The following is a 19,356-nucleotide window of genomic DNA, read 5'->3' on the forward strand; positions in this document are numbered from 1 at the left end:
TGTGTGTGTGTGTGTGTGTGTGTGTGTGTGAAAAACATTTTGGATGTTGGCCAAAGATGCTTAGTATTGCCTCCCATTACTGTCAGTTCAGTGGATTAGCCGTATGTGAGCGGTGTTCATTCTCGAGGCAGCGACAAGTCGAGCCAAGCCGCTCAATCATGTGCTCACCGAGATGTTGCTCTCAGCTCTATGTGTGTGTGGAGACCAGCACGGATTCTCCAGTATGTGTGTCTGTGTGTGACTGCCTGTGTCTTTATGTGTGGAATACTGTAGTGGAGCACACACAGCTGCAGCTGTATACAGATCGAGCCTTTAACCCCCGGCATGATTCCTCTTTACAAGTTCCTCACATCCATTTTTTAGTGACATGATACAGAAATAATATACTGTAAAAGCACACTGGACAGACAGAGAACGAATGCTCCTGAAGCAGGGCTGACCCTTGCCATCTGGCAAACTGAAACAGTCTCTGAAAGGCAGCACACTTAGAACAGCTCGACCAAGCATTTGTTGCTTTAGTATCTATACCGAGGCATATTACAGCAAAGTAGACAATGCATTTTCATTAAGCACTGCTATGTTCAAGAGGGGGTTTCTAATGATTCCTACACACAGGCTTCACAGTAAGCACTGCAGCTGGCCTATTTTGTGTTGTAACATCTTCAGATATACACAGAGAGCAAGGGCATAGTCTCTGTGCACAAAAACAATAACAAGCAGCACCACGATGACTGAATGGAAATATACTGTGACAGGAATCAACAGTCTGAATGATTCCAGATAATACTGTATGAAATATATAATATTTATGATGGCAAATCAGTTCTTTGTTATTGAAAATAATTACCAAAGAGAGTTTTAGCCCTGTTTGTTGGCCTTTAATGGAAATATAATTCTGTCAGTTGCATAATGAGCAGCTTATTTCATATGTGAACAGACTCGTGTGTACCTATAAAACACCTAGTTATGAATTACCTGCAAAGAACCTGGAACCTTTGAGAACAAGCAGGATATAAATTTTACATCCATACCTTCCAACTTCTGCTGGAAATTTTTTATCATACATGTTATGAAAATGCACTTTTTTTTCCTGAAAAAGCCATTATTTAAATGTCTAAAAGAAATCATGTTTTTGGAAACTGTAAATTTAGGAGGTAATAGCAATAAATTAAATAATAATTAAAGAATTAAAAGAATAAAATTAATTGTTTGCGTCCTTGGAGCAGTGAGAAGTCGTCTTGTTTCCATGTAAAATTAGATTTATTATTTTAAATTGAATATATTTAAAGTAAGACTGATTTGAAACAATTTTCTTACATTTTATATTGAAAAATCTTACAAAACCCTGGATCCTTTAAAGGAAAGAGGAAAGCTCTCCCTCTGTTTGTTGCAGGAGAGCAGTGGCTGCTCTGTAGCTCTCTTAGGGCTAAGATTTTGCTGGATGAGGCGTCACAGAGACTCGAAGCGACCTGATAAAACTCTTGGCAGTGCGCTGAGTACTTTGAGGGCCAGTGACTCTCATGGTGAACCGCCTGATATCATGCCACCCCCGGGGCTCGTGACTGAATGCAGTCACAGAATAAAAGGCTTGTGGACCAGCTGTGTGGTTCTAACAAAGATAAAAGATGAATCAGGACAGAAGAGTGGAGGAAAAGTGAGAGCAGGATGTGGTGGGAGGAAGATAGAGGATGTCTGAGTATGTTGGTTGTGTGCTCACGCGGGGTGTAACCTGTTTGTTTTCTGCTAATGTGAGTATCACTTTGGATAGAAATCACTGACATTGCTGTTTAGAATATTTTTGATTTTTAAATGTTTTATTTAAGGCAGGATTATGTTATTAAAGCAGTAATAGGAATGTTTGCATTTTAGCAAAGTCCAGAAGAATACTATATGACGAAAGCTGTTATCTGGTCAGCTGACTTTTGAGCTGTGGCTTCACCACTCCATCGTGTTTATGTGATCTGCAGTTAAGCTCTTAACTAGATTTCAAGAGACATCAAACGTCATTTTTGCTGGAACAAAGTGCAAAAAACGTAATGTCTGAGTCTATTTCTGGATCGGTGACGTTGGGCGATTTGGTGATTGTAGTCCTGCTGATGTTTTGAGCTACAACAACATGAACTCAACTGTGCAGGATTTCAGAATTCAGGGTGTGACAGAAGAGGCTGATATAAATATGCATGTTGACGGTGGATCTTCTGGCGCATTTCATACCAGGCCTCAAGATATCAAAATGAGAAGAAATTTCAGACTAAAATACATCATTTCAATGCACAAGACATCACTGCAGTCTGAGGTTTTGCCCTTAAATCCACATTAAATGTTCACAATGTTGTTTAAAATCTCCACCAAGTTTACACATGTAGCAGGTTTGTTCACTCAGCATCTTCCGGTCTCCTAGGCGTGCTCGCTTAATGGGCTGGGTTTGAGTTGTGTTGTGAATGATACAAACTTTGACCAGAATGCTGAATGTGCAGCATAAACAGTATCTTTGGATTTGCTTTGATTAAAAATGCTTTCTTTTTTAATCAAAGCATTTTTAAAAATGCTTTTTAACCCCCGTGACCTTGAATTTGATAAGTGGAACTTTAAACTTTGTGAATTTAATGCACTGTTCGGCTGTAAACGTCTTGACAACACTGACCTTTGAGGTAGCAAAGAGTTAAAAGCAAACAGGTGTTATAAACTAATGCGTAGCATAGTATATGTAGTATGTGTACTAGCTTTTAGCTTTCTGGATTAATCCTAAGCTACTAATACTGTAAGACAGCAAATGATGATTAACTTTAACACACTGGTTCTTTAAAACCAGGTTCTATAAAACTATTGCATATAAATGATAGACATAGCCACCCATGTGTAATCCTCTAGCTTTGAGTTTGGTATTTTGACTGTCAACATATTTTTGGCAAACAAAACCTAAAAAAAAACTAAACTGCTTTAAAGACAGCTCAATACAGAACATAAAGAAAGGATCTCCATCTGTGTCTGTGTGCCTTTTAGTGCATATCCTTAAACAATAATACAATGTAAATGGAGCGCTATTGATAATCAATCAGCAAACGGTCGCTATGATGGGGTAGATTAACTACTGAAACCAAACCTGTGTTTTTACTGGAGAGCAAACATGTTTAATTCTTTTCAGTTTTTAAAGTGGGATATTTTAAAAATGCAACCCCTGAAGGAACGGAACAGCTATTTGTGGTTTTGGCTTGTGTACACAATTTTTCATCTCTGGAGGTTGCCACTTCAGCAGAGCTAGTATTTAAAAAACAGACTTTGATTAGCATAATTTTAGCAACAATCCATTTTCTAAACCAGTTAGGCAGCTGGGGGTTGTGTGGAGACTGGAGCCTATCCTAACTGCCACCAAGAGACTGGGTACCCCTGACCAGGTCACCAGTCTACCACACAGGTCTAATGAGGTGACACAGACAGCCACAAGTAATCATATCCACACCTACAGTAAATTTAAATTCAACAATTAGGTAATATGCATGCACAGGAAGGCCTGACTTAATGAAGAAGTTAATGAAGAAAACTAGGAACCTTCTATTTACCATATAATTGCTGACATTAGTGCACATGGTAATAATGTATATTTTGATATCTTAGTGTAAATGTTTTAGCAGGAATACATATGCAGTGATTGTAACAAGAGAAGCAAAGCGAGATGCAATAAAGCACGAGCTTTTGATTGTTTGAAAGCTGCAGTTTCAATCGTCAGTTTAATTATTCAGAAACATATCACTTGGATGCAGTTTTTAGCAAATTAATCTTAAATTCATGAACACATTTTCTTTTGTGCCAAGTCGCTTTTGTTTTTGGATTTTGACATTGTGCGTGTTGGGGATAACAAATGATCTGAACAGATCCTTCTAATTACCAATAAAAGGCAAACATTCATGTAACATGCTGTAAGCTGCTGAAACAGCAAGTTCTAAACTGAGTCAAATATTTGGAAACAAACGTCTGCACACATAGCAAGTTCTACATACCCGGGATATCTTTCCATTATTTGGAATCACTTACCGCTACACGGTAGATCAAGATACGCAGGCACACTAAGCTGGTCATCAACTTATTTTGCCAACCCAGGGCTTTCTGATCTTAGGTATGAAAGTAACACAGCTGCTTCAGATAAATCTACATGTGAGCACAAAAACACTATATAGTAGCTAAGTGTTAAAAGAACTGTATAAACGCATGGTTATGCTTTAAAAGTTTTGGTCAGTAAAACAGAAAAAGAACTATTATATTAATAAAAATTCGGCCTGTTTGATGGCAGGAAGAAAAGCTGGCAAAAATCCTAATTTTGTGAGTAAACAAACTTATCAACATTCCAATTATTATGACAGGGAAAACTCAAGTACACCATTAAATTCATTCTTAAATTTGCATAAGACAGTTTTGTTTTGTTTTCCTTCCAGCTGGAGCCCAGGTCGTGTTTAACTGAGAGCGAGTGACAACTAATAATTAATAAATAACACAATTCAAATATAGGCTTAGTTAATGTTCAATTGATATAATAGCTAATAATTAATAATAATCCAGTAACTATCCATGCACAAAGGTCTGAAAGATCTGACACTATTTTCTGAAGTAAGGGGTGATGTCATACTTGGTGATAGCTAATCTCAAGCAATAATAATAGTAATTATAATATAAGTTATCATGGCAGTGTAACCTGGTAAGAGCCCTGAAATTTTCTGGATAAAACAAAATCCTGGTTTGTGGTACAGGCCTCAGATCAAGTATCAATCTTTGTATGTTAATGAACCCAACAATAGTCATCACATATCAGTTTAGTTACATGTTTTGTTTTACAGTGTTTTTAAGGTCACTGTGAAGTTGTTCACAACCTTTTCCAAGTCAATTTAAACAAAAAACAAGCCCCTCTAAAACCCACTGTGTTCCACCATCAGCACTAATAGATGAGCTTGCAGGTGAACGCTGAGTATTTAGCAGCTGCAGAATTAGATGTTTCCCAAAGCAGAAACCCCAAATCATCAAAAGAAAAAAAAAAATGCAGTCAGTTTAAAGGAGATTTGTGGATTTGTGGATCTGTATTTTTTTGTTTTTTGATTTTTATTATCAGACACTGGAAGTAAAAGTGAAGGAAAATCTCCAGTATGTCTGCGCGTTCAGTTTTGCCTGAGTCAGGCTGCAGAGTAGGAACTTAATTATTGATCCCACTTGCGGGAACTTTTCACTAAAGTAGCTTGGCTGCCTCCATGAGATGTTTGCTACATGGTGTCATGGCCATTATTGCTGTTCTGACTTCTGAAGTGGTCCAAATCACACACAAAAGAAACAAAAAAATCAAAAGGAGACAGTGATAAAAGCTAAAAATGATAAAGACATCTAATCAAATGTGCAGGACTGACCCTGTAATTCTCTACAAGCATCAATACTTAAGCACAGTCTAACCATATATTTAATATAAATGAACTGCTTGCTCATTACAAAGGAGGATATTAAATTTTCATCAAGTAGAAGATAGTTGTGAGGAGATGAGAGGAAACCTTTAAAGCATTCTTTGATGTAAAAATGTATCAGTGAAAGCAGTGACCACTAAAGCCAGTCTATCATTCCTAGAAACACACAACTGGCATTTTGTTTTCTTCCTGTGAGTTAAGAAGTAAAATCTAGCTGACATAGTTAATAACAAAAGGTTGTCTCTTGTGTTGACAGTACAGAAAACAGTGCAGCCCCCTCCCTCTCTGCCTCCCCCACCTCCTGTAATATCATCTCTGTTCATTATTCATGAGCTCGCTGCTGTCTCTGCTGAAGTTAATCAAATTCTGATTGTGAACCATCAAAGGCCTTGAATAGATTTAAAAAATGCTTTAGGAGGAGTGAGACAGAAAGAAGAAGCAAAAGAGGCAAAGATGATCACACTTGCAGAGATTCAAGATCTCTCTGTACATAACAACATAATTCCAATTTCTAGATGCATGGCCCAGGTGCACATGTCAAAATACAGATGGAAACAGAAGATCCGTGTCCAGGTGTGATTTATTTAACTGTAAGAACAGCGCAGATGAAGAGAAACTGAGCCAGCTGCAGTTTGTTGATGTTGCTCTGTCCTAATTCAAGAAGTCTTCACTTGCGTGCTGCATATCAGTGATGATATATTTAGGTTACAGACCCTAAGAATACACTGCTGCTCTGTTAGCACACAGGAATGAATGCTGTTCTATGTCACTGCAGACTCACCTAATGACCACGGGTTGGCCACTGTAGTAATCCACCGCTTTGAATTGAATGCTCATCGCTACGTGCTAACATCCTCACTATGGTCACTGTTGGTGTGACTACCTGGTTTTATATTAGCATATATCCTATAGCATTAGCATTTACATTTTCTAATAGTGCTAAAGACAATTTTAAGTCTTTTTGTTGCAGTTTTGCCACAGTTTGAAGGGTTTAATTGTATTGCTAAGATATTACACTGTAAAATTGAATTAGGTGTGAGTATTGCAATAAATGAATAAACACGCAAGCTTGTTGTATTAGAAAAACTAAAGTAGAGTTTACTTTAGATATTTAAGTTACGGTAGTACTTAGAATAACTTTATTATTTTGAGTGACGATACAAAATGAAGTAGTAAAGCTAACACAATAATTTTAAGTTCAGGGAACCTAAAGGAAAGCTTTGGAGTAACTCAACTTTTGAGTACATGACACAAATTCAAGCCAGTTTAATCACTAGCCCTATATGACAAGCTTGTTAACTTTCCACTGAAAGAATTCTAGTACTCTTTCTATCAATATAAACATTAAATAAAAAATAATGTAAATCTAAAAATACATTTAGAACACTCACCAGGCTCAGTCGATGGCACTAGAACTTTTATTGCCACAAGTACTTCAGCCAAGATTCAAAACTGGATCGATCTAGTGAAGAATAAATAATTATATTTCCATTATTACTGCAGCAAAAACAAAGATATATATATATATATATATATTTAACCAGGAAGACTAATCTGTCTCTGAACACTGAACAAGATCCAGCTCTCTAAAAAACGTTATATCTCACCTCTGCTCTAAGCTCCTTATCCCCTTGTATTTCTAATCCCAGACTTGCTATTCATCACCTGTCCTCTAGTGACTACTGCCGAGGCCCAGTCACTCCACCGCCCAGCCTCCACCTTATGTCAGTTGACCCAAACTGGACTGGATGGATCCTCAGCCTGGATTTTGAAAATCCACCTGCTAATTTTAGCTTACTGCTTTCACCCCACTGGCTACTGTTAAACCTGCCTCTGGAAATCCACTGCTTCACACCTGTTTCTTCAATGTGACTGAGATTATACAGTAAAAAAAACGGCTAGCATGCTGTGCTAACAGTACAGAAGCCAACGTTACTTCTTGGATTTATTTTCACTGACTGGATTTGTGGGTGGTGTATGTTTAGAAAAACACATTGCTTAGGTGTTACTACTTTTAAAGTATGATCATCTTTGATAGGTAGACAGACAGATTGATATATGGATAGATATGAGGGCCTCATACTGTGAGATATTACGGAGCCCCGCAGGAGACATGGGAGAAAAAAAAATTAAGACGGACTTTTGCGAGATCTCGCAAAACTATCTCGGGATCTCGCAAAAGTTTTGCGAGATCTCGCAAAACAAACTCGGGATCTCGCAAAACAAACTTGGGATCTCGCAAAACTTTTAGCCACATTCTTCGGACGCCGGCTCGAAGCCGACCGGGAGATCTCGCAAAAGTTTTGCGAGATCCCGAGTTTGTTTTGCGAGATCCCGAGTTTGTTTTGCGAGATCCCGAGATAGTTTTGCGAGATCTCGCAAAAGTCCATCTTAATTTTTTTTTCTCCCATGTCCCCTGCGGGGCTCCGTAAGATAAACTGTGTAAAGTGTTATTTATGCAAACAATGAGAAAAAAAACGAAGGAAATATGAAAATTAAACTCTATCTTCTAATTTGCCATTTCCTGACATGACTAAAAGAAGTCCCAGAGTTCATAAATGTCCAACATAACTATGAGAAACAACTGAAAATACTAATACTTTTTGTTAATGTTTTAGGCACAGACTGCGGTTTTGGCTTTGCTGCAGTTTTCTGTTGTTCTGTCATCAGATTACAGTGTGACATGAGTGACTCTGTGGGTTTTTTTTGTTTTGTTTTGTTTTTTTCATATTGATCCAGGTTTCCAAGTGAGGAAATATGGAGAGTATTGAATCAAGTGACAAAGTTATTGATTGGCTGGGACTGCAATAATGCAGCAGTCTGGGCTGGGCTTACACTAAATAGATCTTTGAGTCACTCACAGGTCTGAATACTGAAGAGTGCTGCCTTCGTTCGTTACTTTAACTTTTCATTTAGCCCTGAGAATCCCAACTAAAGTTGTTGCGCTCATCTGTCTCATTTATGATGGTAAATTCCTCAAGACAAACTGGGATAAGCACTGCTTGTTTTGTTTTTAATTAAAATAAGCCTCAGTTGTTCTGAATTATATTAAAAGACTTGTGACAATAGATGGCTTTTGGTTTGTATATCACTGAAATTATTCCTTCAAGCAAGGAAGGGTGGCTCTTTTTTATGCAGCAAGGAGGACAGATTTACAACAGCATAGTGTACTGTAAATGTGTGATAGGCATCCCTTCGAGTCCTCGTATCAGCAGCTTCTTCCTTAGAGGTTTGACACACTGCTTGTTTCACACAGGTTTGTGCCAGAGTATCCCACTCTGCTCGTTTCACACATACCAACACAAGCTCAGACAGCCTAACGAGAGTCGGTGTGATTAATAGTACCAGCAGTGACTGTTTATCTTAGTAGTACTGCCCTATAATGCGAGCAGACGTGCAGATCCACACCTACACATTCACAGATGAGGTAACTACACTGCAAAATGGAAGTTGCAACCCCGATTTATTGCTTAAAGTAGAAAAGAGGATGAAGTACAGCTATAATTACCAAACATGGGTTTCTAGGTACGTCAAGCCTACATGCTCACACACAAACACACCCTTGCATTTATTTTTTTAGGGAGAAAGAAATTCTTTTTTTTTTAATCACTCAATTAAACTTCTCGGAAAGCAACCGCCAGAGTCCAAGTGGAAGTGTGACGAAATACTACTTATATTTTCTCCCCTCCCAGGTTTCCCCTCCTCACCTCACTGACCCATGAAAGAAGCCATGCCGGTTCTCACAGCAGGAGCGGGTAAGAAAAGCGAGCGCAGATGCTCAACACATACTGTCCATACTGCTCAAGGCTAGCTGTGCCCCATCTGTTCATGCTAATATACATGATGGATTTTCTAATTCATGTCCTGTGCAGGGCTACATGAAACGTTGGCCCTGCTGACCTCTCAGCTGCGGCCAGATGCCAACCACAAAGAGGACATGGTGTTCCTCAAAGATGTCTTCAGTGAGAGGAGTTTGGGATACCTGATGAAGGTGAGGAATTATGATTCTTGTGAGGATGGTTCAAGCTTTACAAATGATAACTTGTAATATAATTATTTGGATAACTAATTTCTAAATTGAAACATCTATTATTTGTTTATGCAGTAAAGGTTTATTTTCTTTTTTTTGGATGACTACCTGATTTCATGGAACAGGAAACTGGTATCTAGTAGTTTCTTTGTGAAACGGTGCAACTACAGTAGCATCATGCCAAAATGCTCCCAATGTCTTTATAGTCTGTCTATAGGTCTGGCATAATTTTATAAAAACAAAACAAAACTCAAAACAAATCCTAAAATTTGATCATTTTGATGTGCACGATAATAAAAGTGCAGAATTTGGAAATAAAACCAGATCACACAGCTTTCATCGGAGGTCTGCTCTTCATGGAAGTATGCTCCTGACATAAAATAAGCATCTGAAGACATTTGATCTCAATTATATGAGCATTCAGTCTGAATCAAAAGCATATACCAGTTATTTTTTTATTTGGCTTACTTTCGATGTGGTAGGTCATTCTACTTGTAAAATATTACAGCCGATGGGTGGAATAGTCAGGATTATGTACACTGACCATAGACTGTAGATAAAAGATGGACATAGTTTCCCATAATGCAGTGCATCAAACTGGCTTTTAGCCGTTCTTTCTACTGACATACAGAGGGTGACTGTTTTGGTTGTATAAAAGTACTTGGTAAAAGGATCCAACTCACTTGATCTATGATCTCCATAAAGGCTAAAGCAAGGTACACTTTAGGGCAGGGTTGGTGGAACTCCAGGCCTCAAGGGCCAGTGTCCTGCAGGTTTTAGATCTGACCCTGGGTCATCACACCTGAATAAAATGACTAATTCGTTACCAGGCCTCTGGAGAACTTCAAGACATGTAATTTAGCTATTTAAATCAGCTGTTGGATCAAGGACATGTCTAAAACCTGTAGGACTTTGGCCCTTGAGGCCTGGAGTTCCCCCACCCCTGCTTTAGGGCATGGATACCTTGGACAAGTTGGTTCAGAACTTGAACCAATCATGGTGGCTGTGTTCATTTGTTGTTGTTTTTTATATCTAGTTGATTTGAGGCTAGCGGGTTTATTTTTATGTTTTGTGGCTGTTGGAAAAGAATGGCATGAAGCTGGTACACATGTTATGGAATATCATATTACTGTACTTCACCTTTTGGCCTAACTATGCAGCACTTTATTAAAATTCTTCCTTCTATACACTGATTGTGTTTTTTCCTAGATTCACGAGAAGCTGAGACAGTATGAGAGACAGAGCCCAACACCTGTCCTCCACAGTGCTTCCTCTCTGGCAGAGGATGTAAGTTCCTCACACAAACACACACGCACGCACACACACATACTGTAAATTACTTTTCCACTTGGGCACAGCATTCAGTCACCATGAGTTAGCTCCGACAGAGAAGCAATGTGGGTATGAAAAGTGAATTTTAATGTTCTCAAAGTGCTGAATCATCCCAGTGCTCCTCTAATGAAACTCCATATCCTGCTGCCCTGTTGCTCTCACCAGTTATCAGAAGAGCAAACTGCTGACCCTAGGTGCTTTCCACTTATCTTTCCCACTCTGCATCTCTGAATCTGTCTTCTGTTGTTCTACAATAAACTGTGTGTGTTACTAGTATACACATCCAGAGTTCATGTGTATTGGGATTGGCAGGTGGCAGAGGAGCTACAGAGTGGTTCGATGAGCACAGAGGAGAAGGAGCTGCTGAATTTGCTACTTTCCCCTCATCTTAAGGTAAACACATTTTCAATTAGTGGAGATTTTGTGGCAGTGACACACAAACTCTGATTTCATTCACCTCCTGTTGTGCTGGGTTGTTTCACTTGCACTCATATCAAACTGAAAATTCATTTCTGATGCAGTTCACAAGCTCGGGCAGATGTCAGACTGCTTTGTGTGCTTCCCGACAGCTGAACGTCAGCACTGTAATCTCAGCATGTATGTTTTCTGTCCCATCAGGCTGTTCTGTCAGTGCATGACACTGTAGCTCAGAAGAACTTTGACCCTGTTCTGCCACCGCTGCCCGACGACTTTGAGGACGATCTGGAAGAGGAATCTGTAAAGATTGTCAGGCTGGTAAAGAACAAAGAACCTCTGGTGAGTTGTGACGTAAAGTCGAGAGTGGGAATGAAACTAGAGAGCCTTCAAGAGAAGCAGATGAAACAGGAAGGGATTATGGGACGGAGACCTTTGGCCTCTTCTGCTAATGGAGTTGTTACTTCTTTGTACTCTAGGGAGCCACCATCAGGCGTGACGAAGCCACTGGAGCAGTGATAGTGGCTCGGATAATGAGGGGAGGTGCAGCTGATCGAAGTGGTAAAATGCTGTTCATTTTCTAAAAGCTTGTATATCTTATAACTACTATAACAATATCTGTGGTACCAGCCTATGAGCAAGAGGATGTTATATGATTATCAGGGGAGAAACTAAGAGCATTTTTTAAAGGTTCTCTATTTTTATTTTCAAATAAAGATCTATCACGTTATAAATTTAATCAACAATCAATTCACAAGAAGAAGAATTACTTTTATAAATGATGTCAGTATCTGTCTTTATAAAACCAACAATTGAGTAAAAGTGTACTCTTTGCTGCGTTTCTGTTGTTTTTAATAGTCAGAAAAGGGGAAACTGTCATGAAGAAAAACAGGCCCAGCATGAAACCAAACTGCTGTTGCAGTAATGTAGCGTAGCCTTGAGCCAGCATGATGCCTCAAGAACCTCCTGATTTTTACAGTGGTGTGGCTTCATTTTTCTTCTTGCAACCAGCGAGAAGGAGATAAATAATTTCATTAAAATAAGCCAAGAAAACTTGATGTTCTAATGAACCCTCTGGTAGAAAGATTGCATCAGGACAAAACATTCAGCACAGTTGTTGGAAAAGCAAAAACCTCTTCATTAGTAAGTCATCGTGTACAACGTGCAGTGGTTACACCAGGAAAATATAAACTACAGAATGAAAGTAAGCAGTGAGTAATCTTTTTTTCTTGCTGTCAAGTGATGAAAAAATGCTCATCAGTATAATATCGTGGGCTCTGTGCTTCTATCCTGAGGGAGAAATATATCGACCTCCCTTCTCTCATGCTCTTTGGTCGCATTGTTGTGGCTGCAGATAAACAGATCGCAGCCGAGGACAGAAGCTGCTCGTATCTGAGGATCTAACAACAGCGCTGATCTTAAGATACAAATGCTAAACCCCACAGACCCGGGAAGCACACTGAAGTCTCTTTGAACATCATTGATGTTTCTGCCAGCTCATCCAGCATGTACGCTCTTCACAGGTTTGGTGCATGTAGGAGATGAGCTGAGGGAGGTGAACGGGGTCTCTGTGATCCACAAGAGGCCTGATGAGATCAGTCAGTTGTTGGTAAGATGGACAGAAGGACATGTGAATGTTGGAATAACTCCACTAAAGAAACAAATGTCTTTTATCCATTAAAAATAAAGTTCACTGCAAGTTGACAGTTAAGCGTATTATATTTCAGTGTTTGTCTTTAATGTAAGGATGCAGTCATAATCTTCCCATGCTCTTGTTTATTTGTGATCCAGTCCCAGTCCCAGGGCTCCATCACTCTAAAGATAATCCCCGCTATTAAAGAGGAGGACCGGCTGAAGGAGAGCAAGGTGAGATAAAGTATGATGGATGGATGGGTTTCCTCTGATCTGCACTCAGTATTCAGAGTGTGCAAGGGAGAGAAAAAACAAAAAAATGAAACACCTTTTATTGTGCTACGATTTACATAATATTCAGTCTTCGTGTGAATTGCTGAAAGTCCAAATCCAAGCAGATTTCAAATGTGGTTTTTGGCATTTAAGCAACGACAGTGACTGTTTACACTGAATAAAACATGAAAAATGGTAACCCTGTGGTAACCCCATTTAATTTCAGTAAATAATATTTATATTATTTTTAAATTTTTAAATATAATTGTGGTACAATCACCTTCTCACTTTGCCCTGTGTTTTACATCCAGCACACTCTGCTCAGATAACTCTAAACTCTAAAATATGGTGTTTCCACCACCTTGTGCATTTGACTCCAGGTGTATATGAGAGCCTTGTTTGACTACATCCCCTTGGAAGACAAGGCCACACCCTGCCAGGAGGCGGGACTTCCCTTTAAACGAGGAGACATCATTCAGGTTGTGACGCAGGATGACCCCACTTGGTGGCAGGCCAAGCGCGTGGGAGACAGCAACCTGCGTGCTGGACTCATCCCATCCAAACAGTTTCAGGAGAGGTGAGAACGCTTAGAAGAAGGTCTTGTCTTCACAATTAAAATGAGCCTGATGTCACAGAAGCTGAACGGTTCACCCATACACCAACGGATATTTATTTTACCCAGACAATAATCTTTTAAATCCACATTCATGTGTTCCACTTTAAAGGGTCAACTGTGATTAGATAGAGCATCAGATCATTGTGGAATAAATTTAGTTGAAACTCTGACTTGAATGGGCATGCGCTGAAACTCTAAGTGTCAAAATTGCTGTTAAAATGATCTCAGCTGATCTCCAGCCAAACACCGCAGCATCTGGTGGATTAATAACCATAGCTTAAACACTGAGAGAGATATGGTTCAGAACTACCTAAAATTGTTGTTTTTTTTCATGTTTGGGACAAACAGATTAGGGTAAAACTGGATTACATTGATTGTCACTGAACAAAAGTGGCATGAGCTCAGGTCTGCTCATCAGGGATGGATTACTGAATAGGCCCAGATGTCTTTTTGTAGTGATTGTTGCCATTTCTTGCTGGAAAGTCCAATCTCTTCAGCAACACAAAGTAAGCACAAAAAATGTGCAAACTGCTCTTATTTGTCTCTGCCCTCATAATAAAGCCATCCATCCATGTGTTGTATATTCCTCTGCCTTTTCAGATTCACGTCTTTTAGTCCTGACAGTCCCCCCTTACTTTTTGCTTACTCTCTTTCTGCCTTTATCGTCTCTGGTTCTTTGTTCCGCTGCACACTTCCCCAGGCGACTGGCCTACAGGATGAAAATGGGCACACTCCCGAATCCAAAATCCCCTAAAAAGTCTCTCTGTAAGTTTCTGCTTCCTAGGATTTCAGTGCATCTTTTTATAATTACAATTTATGACTGACACTATCTCTCACTATCAGCTCTCCATTCTCTACTGTGATTATATTTTTTTCACTGGCTTTTATTTTTCTAACCTTTTTTTGGTTATTAATTAGAACTCTCACAGCCATTAGTATCAACTGTACATTCCCTAAATGCTGCAGTGTAGACAGGTTTTGAAAAAAAGATTAGAGTTGGAGGGGAAGAAAGACACTGGGAGGGATCACACATATGAATTAATCTCTTTCATGTTTAGTCCATCTGGCCAGTAAGCAGGCTGCAAATTCAGCTTAACTCAGACTCTGTAACAACAGTCGTCCGGTGGGAAACAAAGCCCTGTTAATATGCTGCGCTTCTCACTTTTCCAGTTGATACTATAGTGGATTCATGTAAACAGCCAGGTGAGTGGATGATGTGAGCGGTGGCTCTTCGTGGCACATAAGCTGCAGGCGATCCGATTAGGCGGGAGCTGCGTGGAGACAACAAGAGCTTAGCAATATGGCAACTAGCCCTGCTATGCAGCACAACAGCAAACCTGCGAGGTCTCTTCTGTCTCAGCCCCCATCCACACTCCCCCAGCTCTCTTTATTAATTCCACCCAATCCCAGCAGGGGCTTTAACATGCGGGTCCCCCTCCTCGTCTCAGAGTGACGTCAGTTTAAGGCCAATCTCCTAAATTTAGACTAGCTTTCCTCTGTAACAAATTTCCAACGTTCCTAGAGATTATCAGCACAAAATAATTTTTACTTTAACCGTGCTTAACATGTTACTCTGCCCTTCACTGCTGCATCAGATGATCCAGGATGTGATAAAGGTTGGTATATGTGCAGCCACAAACACAGCAAAACAACCAAACACAAACTACAGAGTAATATTGTCGTTTGTGTGCATATTCGTGTGTGTGTGTGTGTGTGTGTGTGTAAAGCTTGCATGTGTGCTACTGGGGTGTGCATTTGGGATTTCTACAGCTTCCAGCTTAATTCCTTCCCTCCTACCATTAGTTACCAGACCAGAATAGAGATTCTTTGTGTGGCTAGTTTGAGTGTGTACGTGTGTGTGTGTTTCTTTTGTATCAGGTAAGGTGCAGGCAGAACAGCATCCCTGGAGACTTTCGTCTAGCAGAGATTGTTGAATAGAACAATACCTCCACCCCTCTCTTGCATCAACCTCACCTCTTATTATCTGTCTTTTGTTTTTCCATATTTGTCTTTACATGAACGTTTCCTGTTCCCCTTTAGTCTATTAAAGAAGCGTAGAAAGCACACATTTTGCTTAGGAATTACAGATGGGTTTGTATAGGCAGTTTGTACACAAGCTGCACATCTTTGGGGACACAGAGCTTGTTTGCGTGTGTGTACACAGAGATCTGTCTCATAGCTGACTCACATACAGATGTAGAGCCATCTCTCTTCTCTCCCTTCTACTTAAATCTCTTTATCAAGCCTTTGTTTAGTGGCTGTTGCCTCTAACAGCACATCTTCATCATCTCTTGGCTGCCCTTCCACTCTCTCCTCCTGCTGTCTGCCTGCCTGCCTGTTGCCCGTTGGGCCCTCCTTCCCCTCTACAGCTACCATGGCCCGCCCACCCCTTTCTTAAACTCTTCCACATCCCTTATTCCTCAACTCTTCCAGGTCTCTTACCCTGTGCTTACCCCCCTCTTTTCCCTGCTTGCCTCCCTACAGAGGACTGTGACTGTGAGGGCTATTTCAATGGACAGTACATAGGTGAGAGTGTGCACATCTTTCTCCACCTCCTTCTCCCTATCTGCTCTGTGCCTGCTGCAGCCTGGCTGTGTGCTGGTTCCCTGGGTGCTTTGGGCTGGGGGCCAAAATAACTGCTTGGAAGGTTGTCTCTTCGGGGGCCAGGGTTGAGGGATAAGAGCAAGGGTGAAGGTTTTGAAGGTTCAAAAAAGATGGTTTTCACAGCAGTCCAAGAAATTAGATGAGGGTCAGGGATTCATTTCTGATAGCTGAAGAGACGGCAGATATGCATGTGAGTGAAACACTTAACTGCTACAGTGTAAAGTGAGGAAGGGCAAAGGAAAGTGTAGGAAGTACCGTCTCACACTCACAGCAGGTGTTAGTAACAGAGTTGCCTCTTTGAGGACTCCACTGAATAATTAGTTAGGAGAGAGTTTAGGGATGCATCACTGTGTCAGCTCCTGTGGTGCAGACTGTACAGTTCTACATTATGCAAAACAAGTTATTATTTTGTTAGAAATTTCCTGAAGGAAAAAAGATAAAACAGCTCGCTACTTGGTGCTGTTTAAAGCACAACTTTCGATTTCAAGCTACTGTGCTTCCACAGCATCTCTTTCAATGTCATTGAAGGACAATTTGAAAAATCCACATTCAGGTGGGGGATTTTTTTGCACATTGTTAATTGGACGTTTATCCATACAATCACTGGTCACTTTGTTAGTGCTATTGCTGGGTTGGACCCCTTTGGACTTAATTCTTCAGGGCAATAAAAATGAACAAGGAGCTGCAAACATACCAGCAATATTGGTCCATATTAACATGATGGCATCACATCATTGTTGTTCCAGATTTGTTGGCTGCATCTCCATGATGTGAGTCTCTCATTCCATCACATCTAAAAAAGTGCTCTAATGCCTCTGGAACTGGGAACAGTGGAGGCAGGGTCAAGAATCCAGTTTTAGATTATTTCAGCTTTTTGGCATGATATGTTTTGCTGCTGGAAGCAGCCAGAAGATGTGTACACTGTGGGGATAGACGGAGGATATGGTGTTTAAATGATGCTTATTTGGTACTAAATTAGATTTGGGATCCCCTACACCCTTACATTACCAACATCCTCCTTATTTAAGGCCGGATGGCTCCATGGTTTCATGTTTATGCCAAATTCTGACCATAGCATCCTAATGTCAGATGCCAGTTTTACTAAGCCCATGTCACTTCCAGCTTCACCTTCCTGGTCTTAGCTAACAGAAGTGGCACCCAGTGTGGTCTTCTGCTGCTGCAGTCCATCTACTTCAAGGCTAAAAGTGCTGTGCATTCAGATATGCTCTTCTGCATACCTTTGGTTATAACGAGTGGTTATTTGAGCTAATGTTGCTTTTCTATTAGCACAAACCAGTCTGACAATTCTTCTTTAACGTCTTGCATCAACAAGACATTTTGTCCCAGACAACTGCAGCTCACTGGATATTTTCTCTCTGTAAACCCAGGAGATGGTTGTGTGAGAAAATCCCAATAGATCAGCTCTTTCTGGTATACTCAGACCACCTTTAATCCCCGTTCTGGTGCTCGGTTTGAACTTCAGCAGGTCGTCTTGAGCACGTCAACATGCCAAAATGTTTTGACCAATTAGATATTTGGTTTAACGACCAGTTGAAGTAGAGTACCTAACAAAGTGGCCGGTGAGTGTTTTTTGCAAATATAACACTGACATAACATGAAAAAAAAAGTAGTGCAAAAAATAATTGTGTAACTTTTATTTTTTTACTCTATCTTTACCTCAGTAGGACTTAAATTCAACAAATGTGCTGGTTTTGTTCTTGCCTTTATTATTACTTTTATCATTATTATTATTATTATTCACTAAATACTGAAACTTTTAGAGAAAGATTTTTTTACTTGATATAAGTATAAATGAACTCCTAGCATACTGAGCTGGCAGTATGCTAGGAGGTTGTATTATTGAACTATATGTGTAGCATATAGTTCAATAATACAAATCTATAAAATAATCTAATAGCTAACGACAAAGTAGTTTATAAAATGTTGCTTACTGTATTTAAATGGACAACTAGGCCAAAGGTATGTTGCAATAAGCAATCTTTACTAACGTTACGCTTTGGAAGAGGGCAAAAAATGAGTCCCCAATTTTCTTCCTGTGCTCTTTAGCCTTCCGCTGACCTTCACTCCCTCACCCTTCTTTAACCCAGCCTGACCCCTCATCTGCTCCCCCATCCTGTGAGCTGCTGTAATAAGTGTGACAACAAGGAGCGATCTAAACACAGCCCTTTCTCACTGTAACACAAAATACTTCAGTAAACAGTATTTGTGCTTCCCGTTAACCTGCTTGGAGCTGTTAAACCCTTCCCATTCTCATCCCTCCCCCCACCGCCTTCACCTTGCAGTGTTTGGATCCCCTTAAACCTGCCCCTCCCTCCTGCCCTGCATCTAACTAACTGTCCCTGCTGCTCTGGTTGGTGCACTGCTTACCCCTACCCTCAGAATCAACCCCTTCCCCCATCCTCTCCCCACCCACGAGGGCCCTGCTGCGTTGGACGCATTGCACACTCAACCAGGCACGTTTGTTGCTTGTTCACCCTGTGTGGAGGTGTGAGGCTGGGTTGTGTGATGCTCTAACGCCAGTTATAGTCTCTCCTAAGTGTAAAGCAGTGGCGCCCTCCTGTGGCCAGGTGTTTTCCTGGGAATTTTATTCAGGTACAGTGCCCGGCTCATTCCTGCAGGTACACATCACTGACAGGGGAGGATACAGACAGTCCTGATCATGGGAGATCCAGTCTTTTCCTTTTAACATGGCGTCTCCCAGGGCCAGGTTGTCCTGTCTGTCCTGCCTCAGCACTGTAGCCTTGTTGAAAGCAGCATGCTTTTTCTTAATACATAAAAGCAAAATGGTATTTACATTGGGTCACTAAAATCAGTTTTTAAATGCGAAAATTATCAAAATATGTAATATAACAGACTTTCACCTAATATATTTACTGTCAGCTGCATGTGATCCAATTTTTAGTTTAAGCATGACATCCAATTGGCTTCTACTTACAGTATATCTCACACTATCAAATATTATAATTGATATATTAAATATATTTGATATATAATAT

At 40.1% G+C, this 19,356-nt stretch overlaps 1 protein-coding gene across 4 annotated transcripts in view; it reads left to right on the forward strand.

Annotated features, from left to right (window-relative positions):
* The window catches only part of mpp3a (MAGUK p55 scaffold protein 3a), a 22,478-nt gene that overhangs the window by 778 nt on the left and 2,344 nt on the right, over positions 1-19,356 (forward strand). The window contains exons 1-14 of one of the 4 annotated variants that reach the window (XM_005726193.1): positions 1,575-1,748; positions 9,131-9,193; positions 9,311-9,429; positions 10,678-10,755; positions 11,113-11,193; positions 11,419-11,556; positions 11,694-11,775; positions 12,738-12,823; positions 13,006-13,080; positions 13,500-13,696; positions 14,436-14,500; positions 15,331-15,351; positions 16,220-16,261; positions 18,887-18,952. In XM_005726193.1, the coding sequence (XP_005726250.1) occupies positions 9,157-9,193; positions 9,311-9,429; positions 10,678-10,755; positions 11,113-11,193; positions 11,419-11,556; positions 11,694-11,775; positions 12,738-12,823; positions 13,006-13,080; positions 13,500-13,696; positions 14,436-14,500; positions 15,331-15,351; positions 16,220-16,261; positions 18,887-18,952 (1,087 nt within the window). In that variant the 5' untranslated portion in view covers positions 1,575-1,748; positions 9,131-9,156. Of the gene's footprint in view, positions 1-1,574; positions 1,749-9,130; positions 9,194-9,310; positions 9,430-10,677; positions 10,756-11,112; positions 11,194-11,418; positions 11,557-11,693; positions 11,776-12,737; positions 12,824-13,005; positions 13,081-13,499; positions 13,697-14,435; positions 14,501-15,330; positions 15,352-16,219; positions 16,262-18,886; positions 18,953-19,356 lie in introns of those variants that run through there. The other 3 variants (XM_005726192.1, XM_005726194.1, XM_005726195.1) reach the window with 3 other exon arrangements.

Source organism: Pundamilia nyererei, unplaced genomic scaffold (genome assembly GCF_000239375.1).
Source record: "Pundamilia nyererei isolate P.nyererei 1_Seehausen unplaced genomic scaffold, PunNye1.0 scaffold00018, whole genome shotgun sequence".
In the NCBI taxonomy this organism is placed as follows: domain Eukaryota; kingdom Metazoa; phylum Chordata; class Actinopteri; order Cichliformes; family Cichlidae; genus Pundamilia; species Pundamilia nyererei.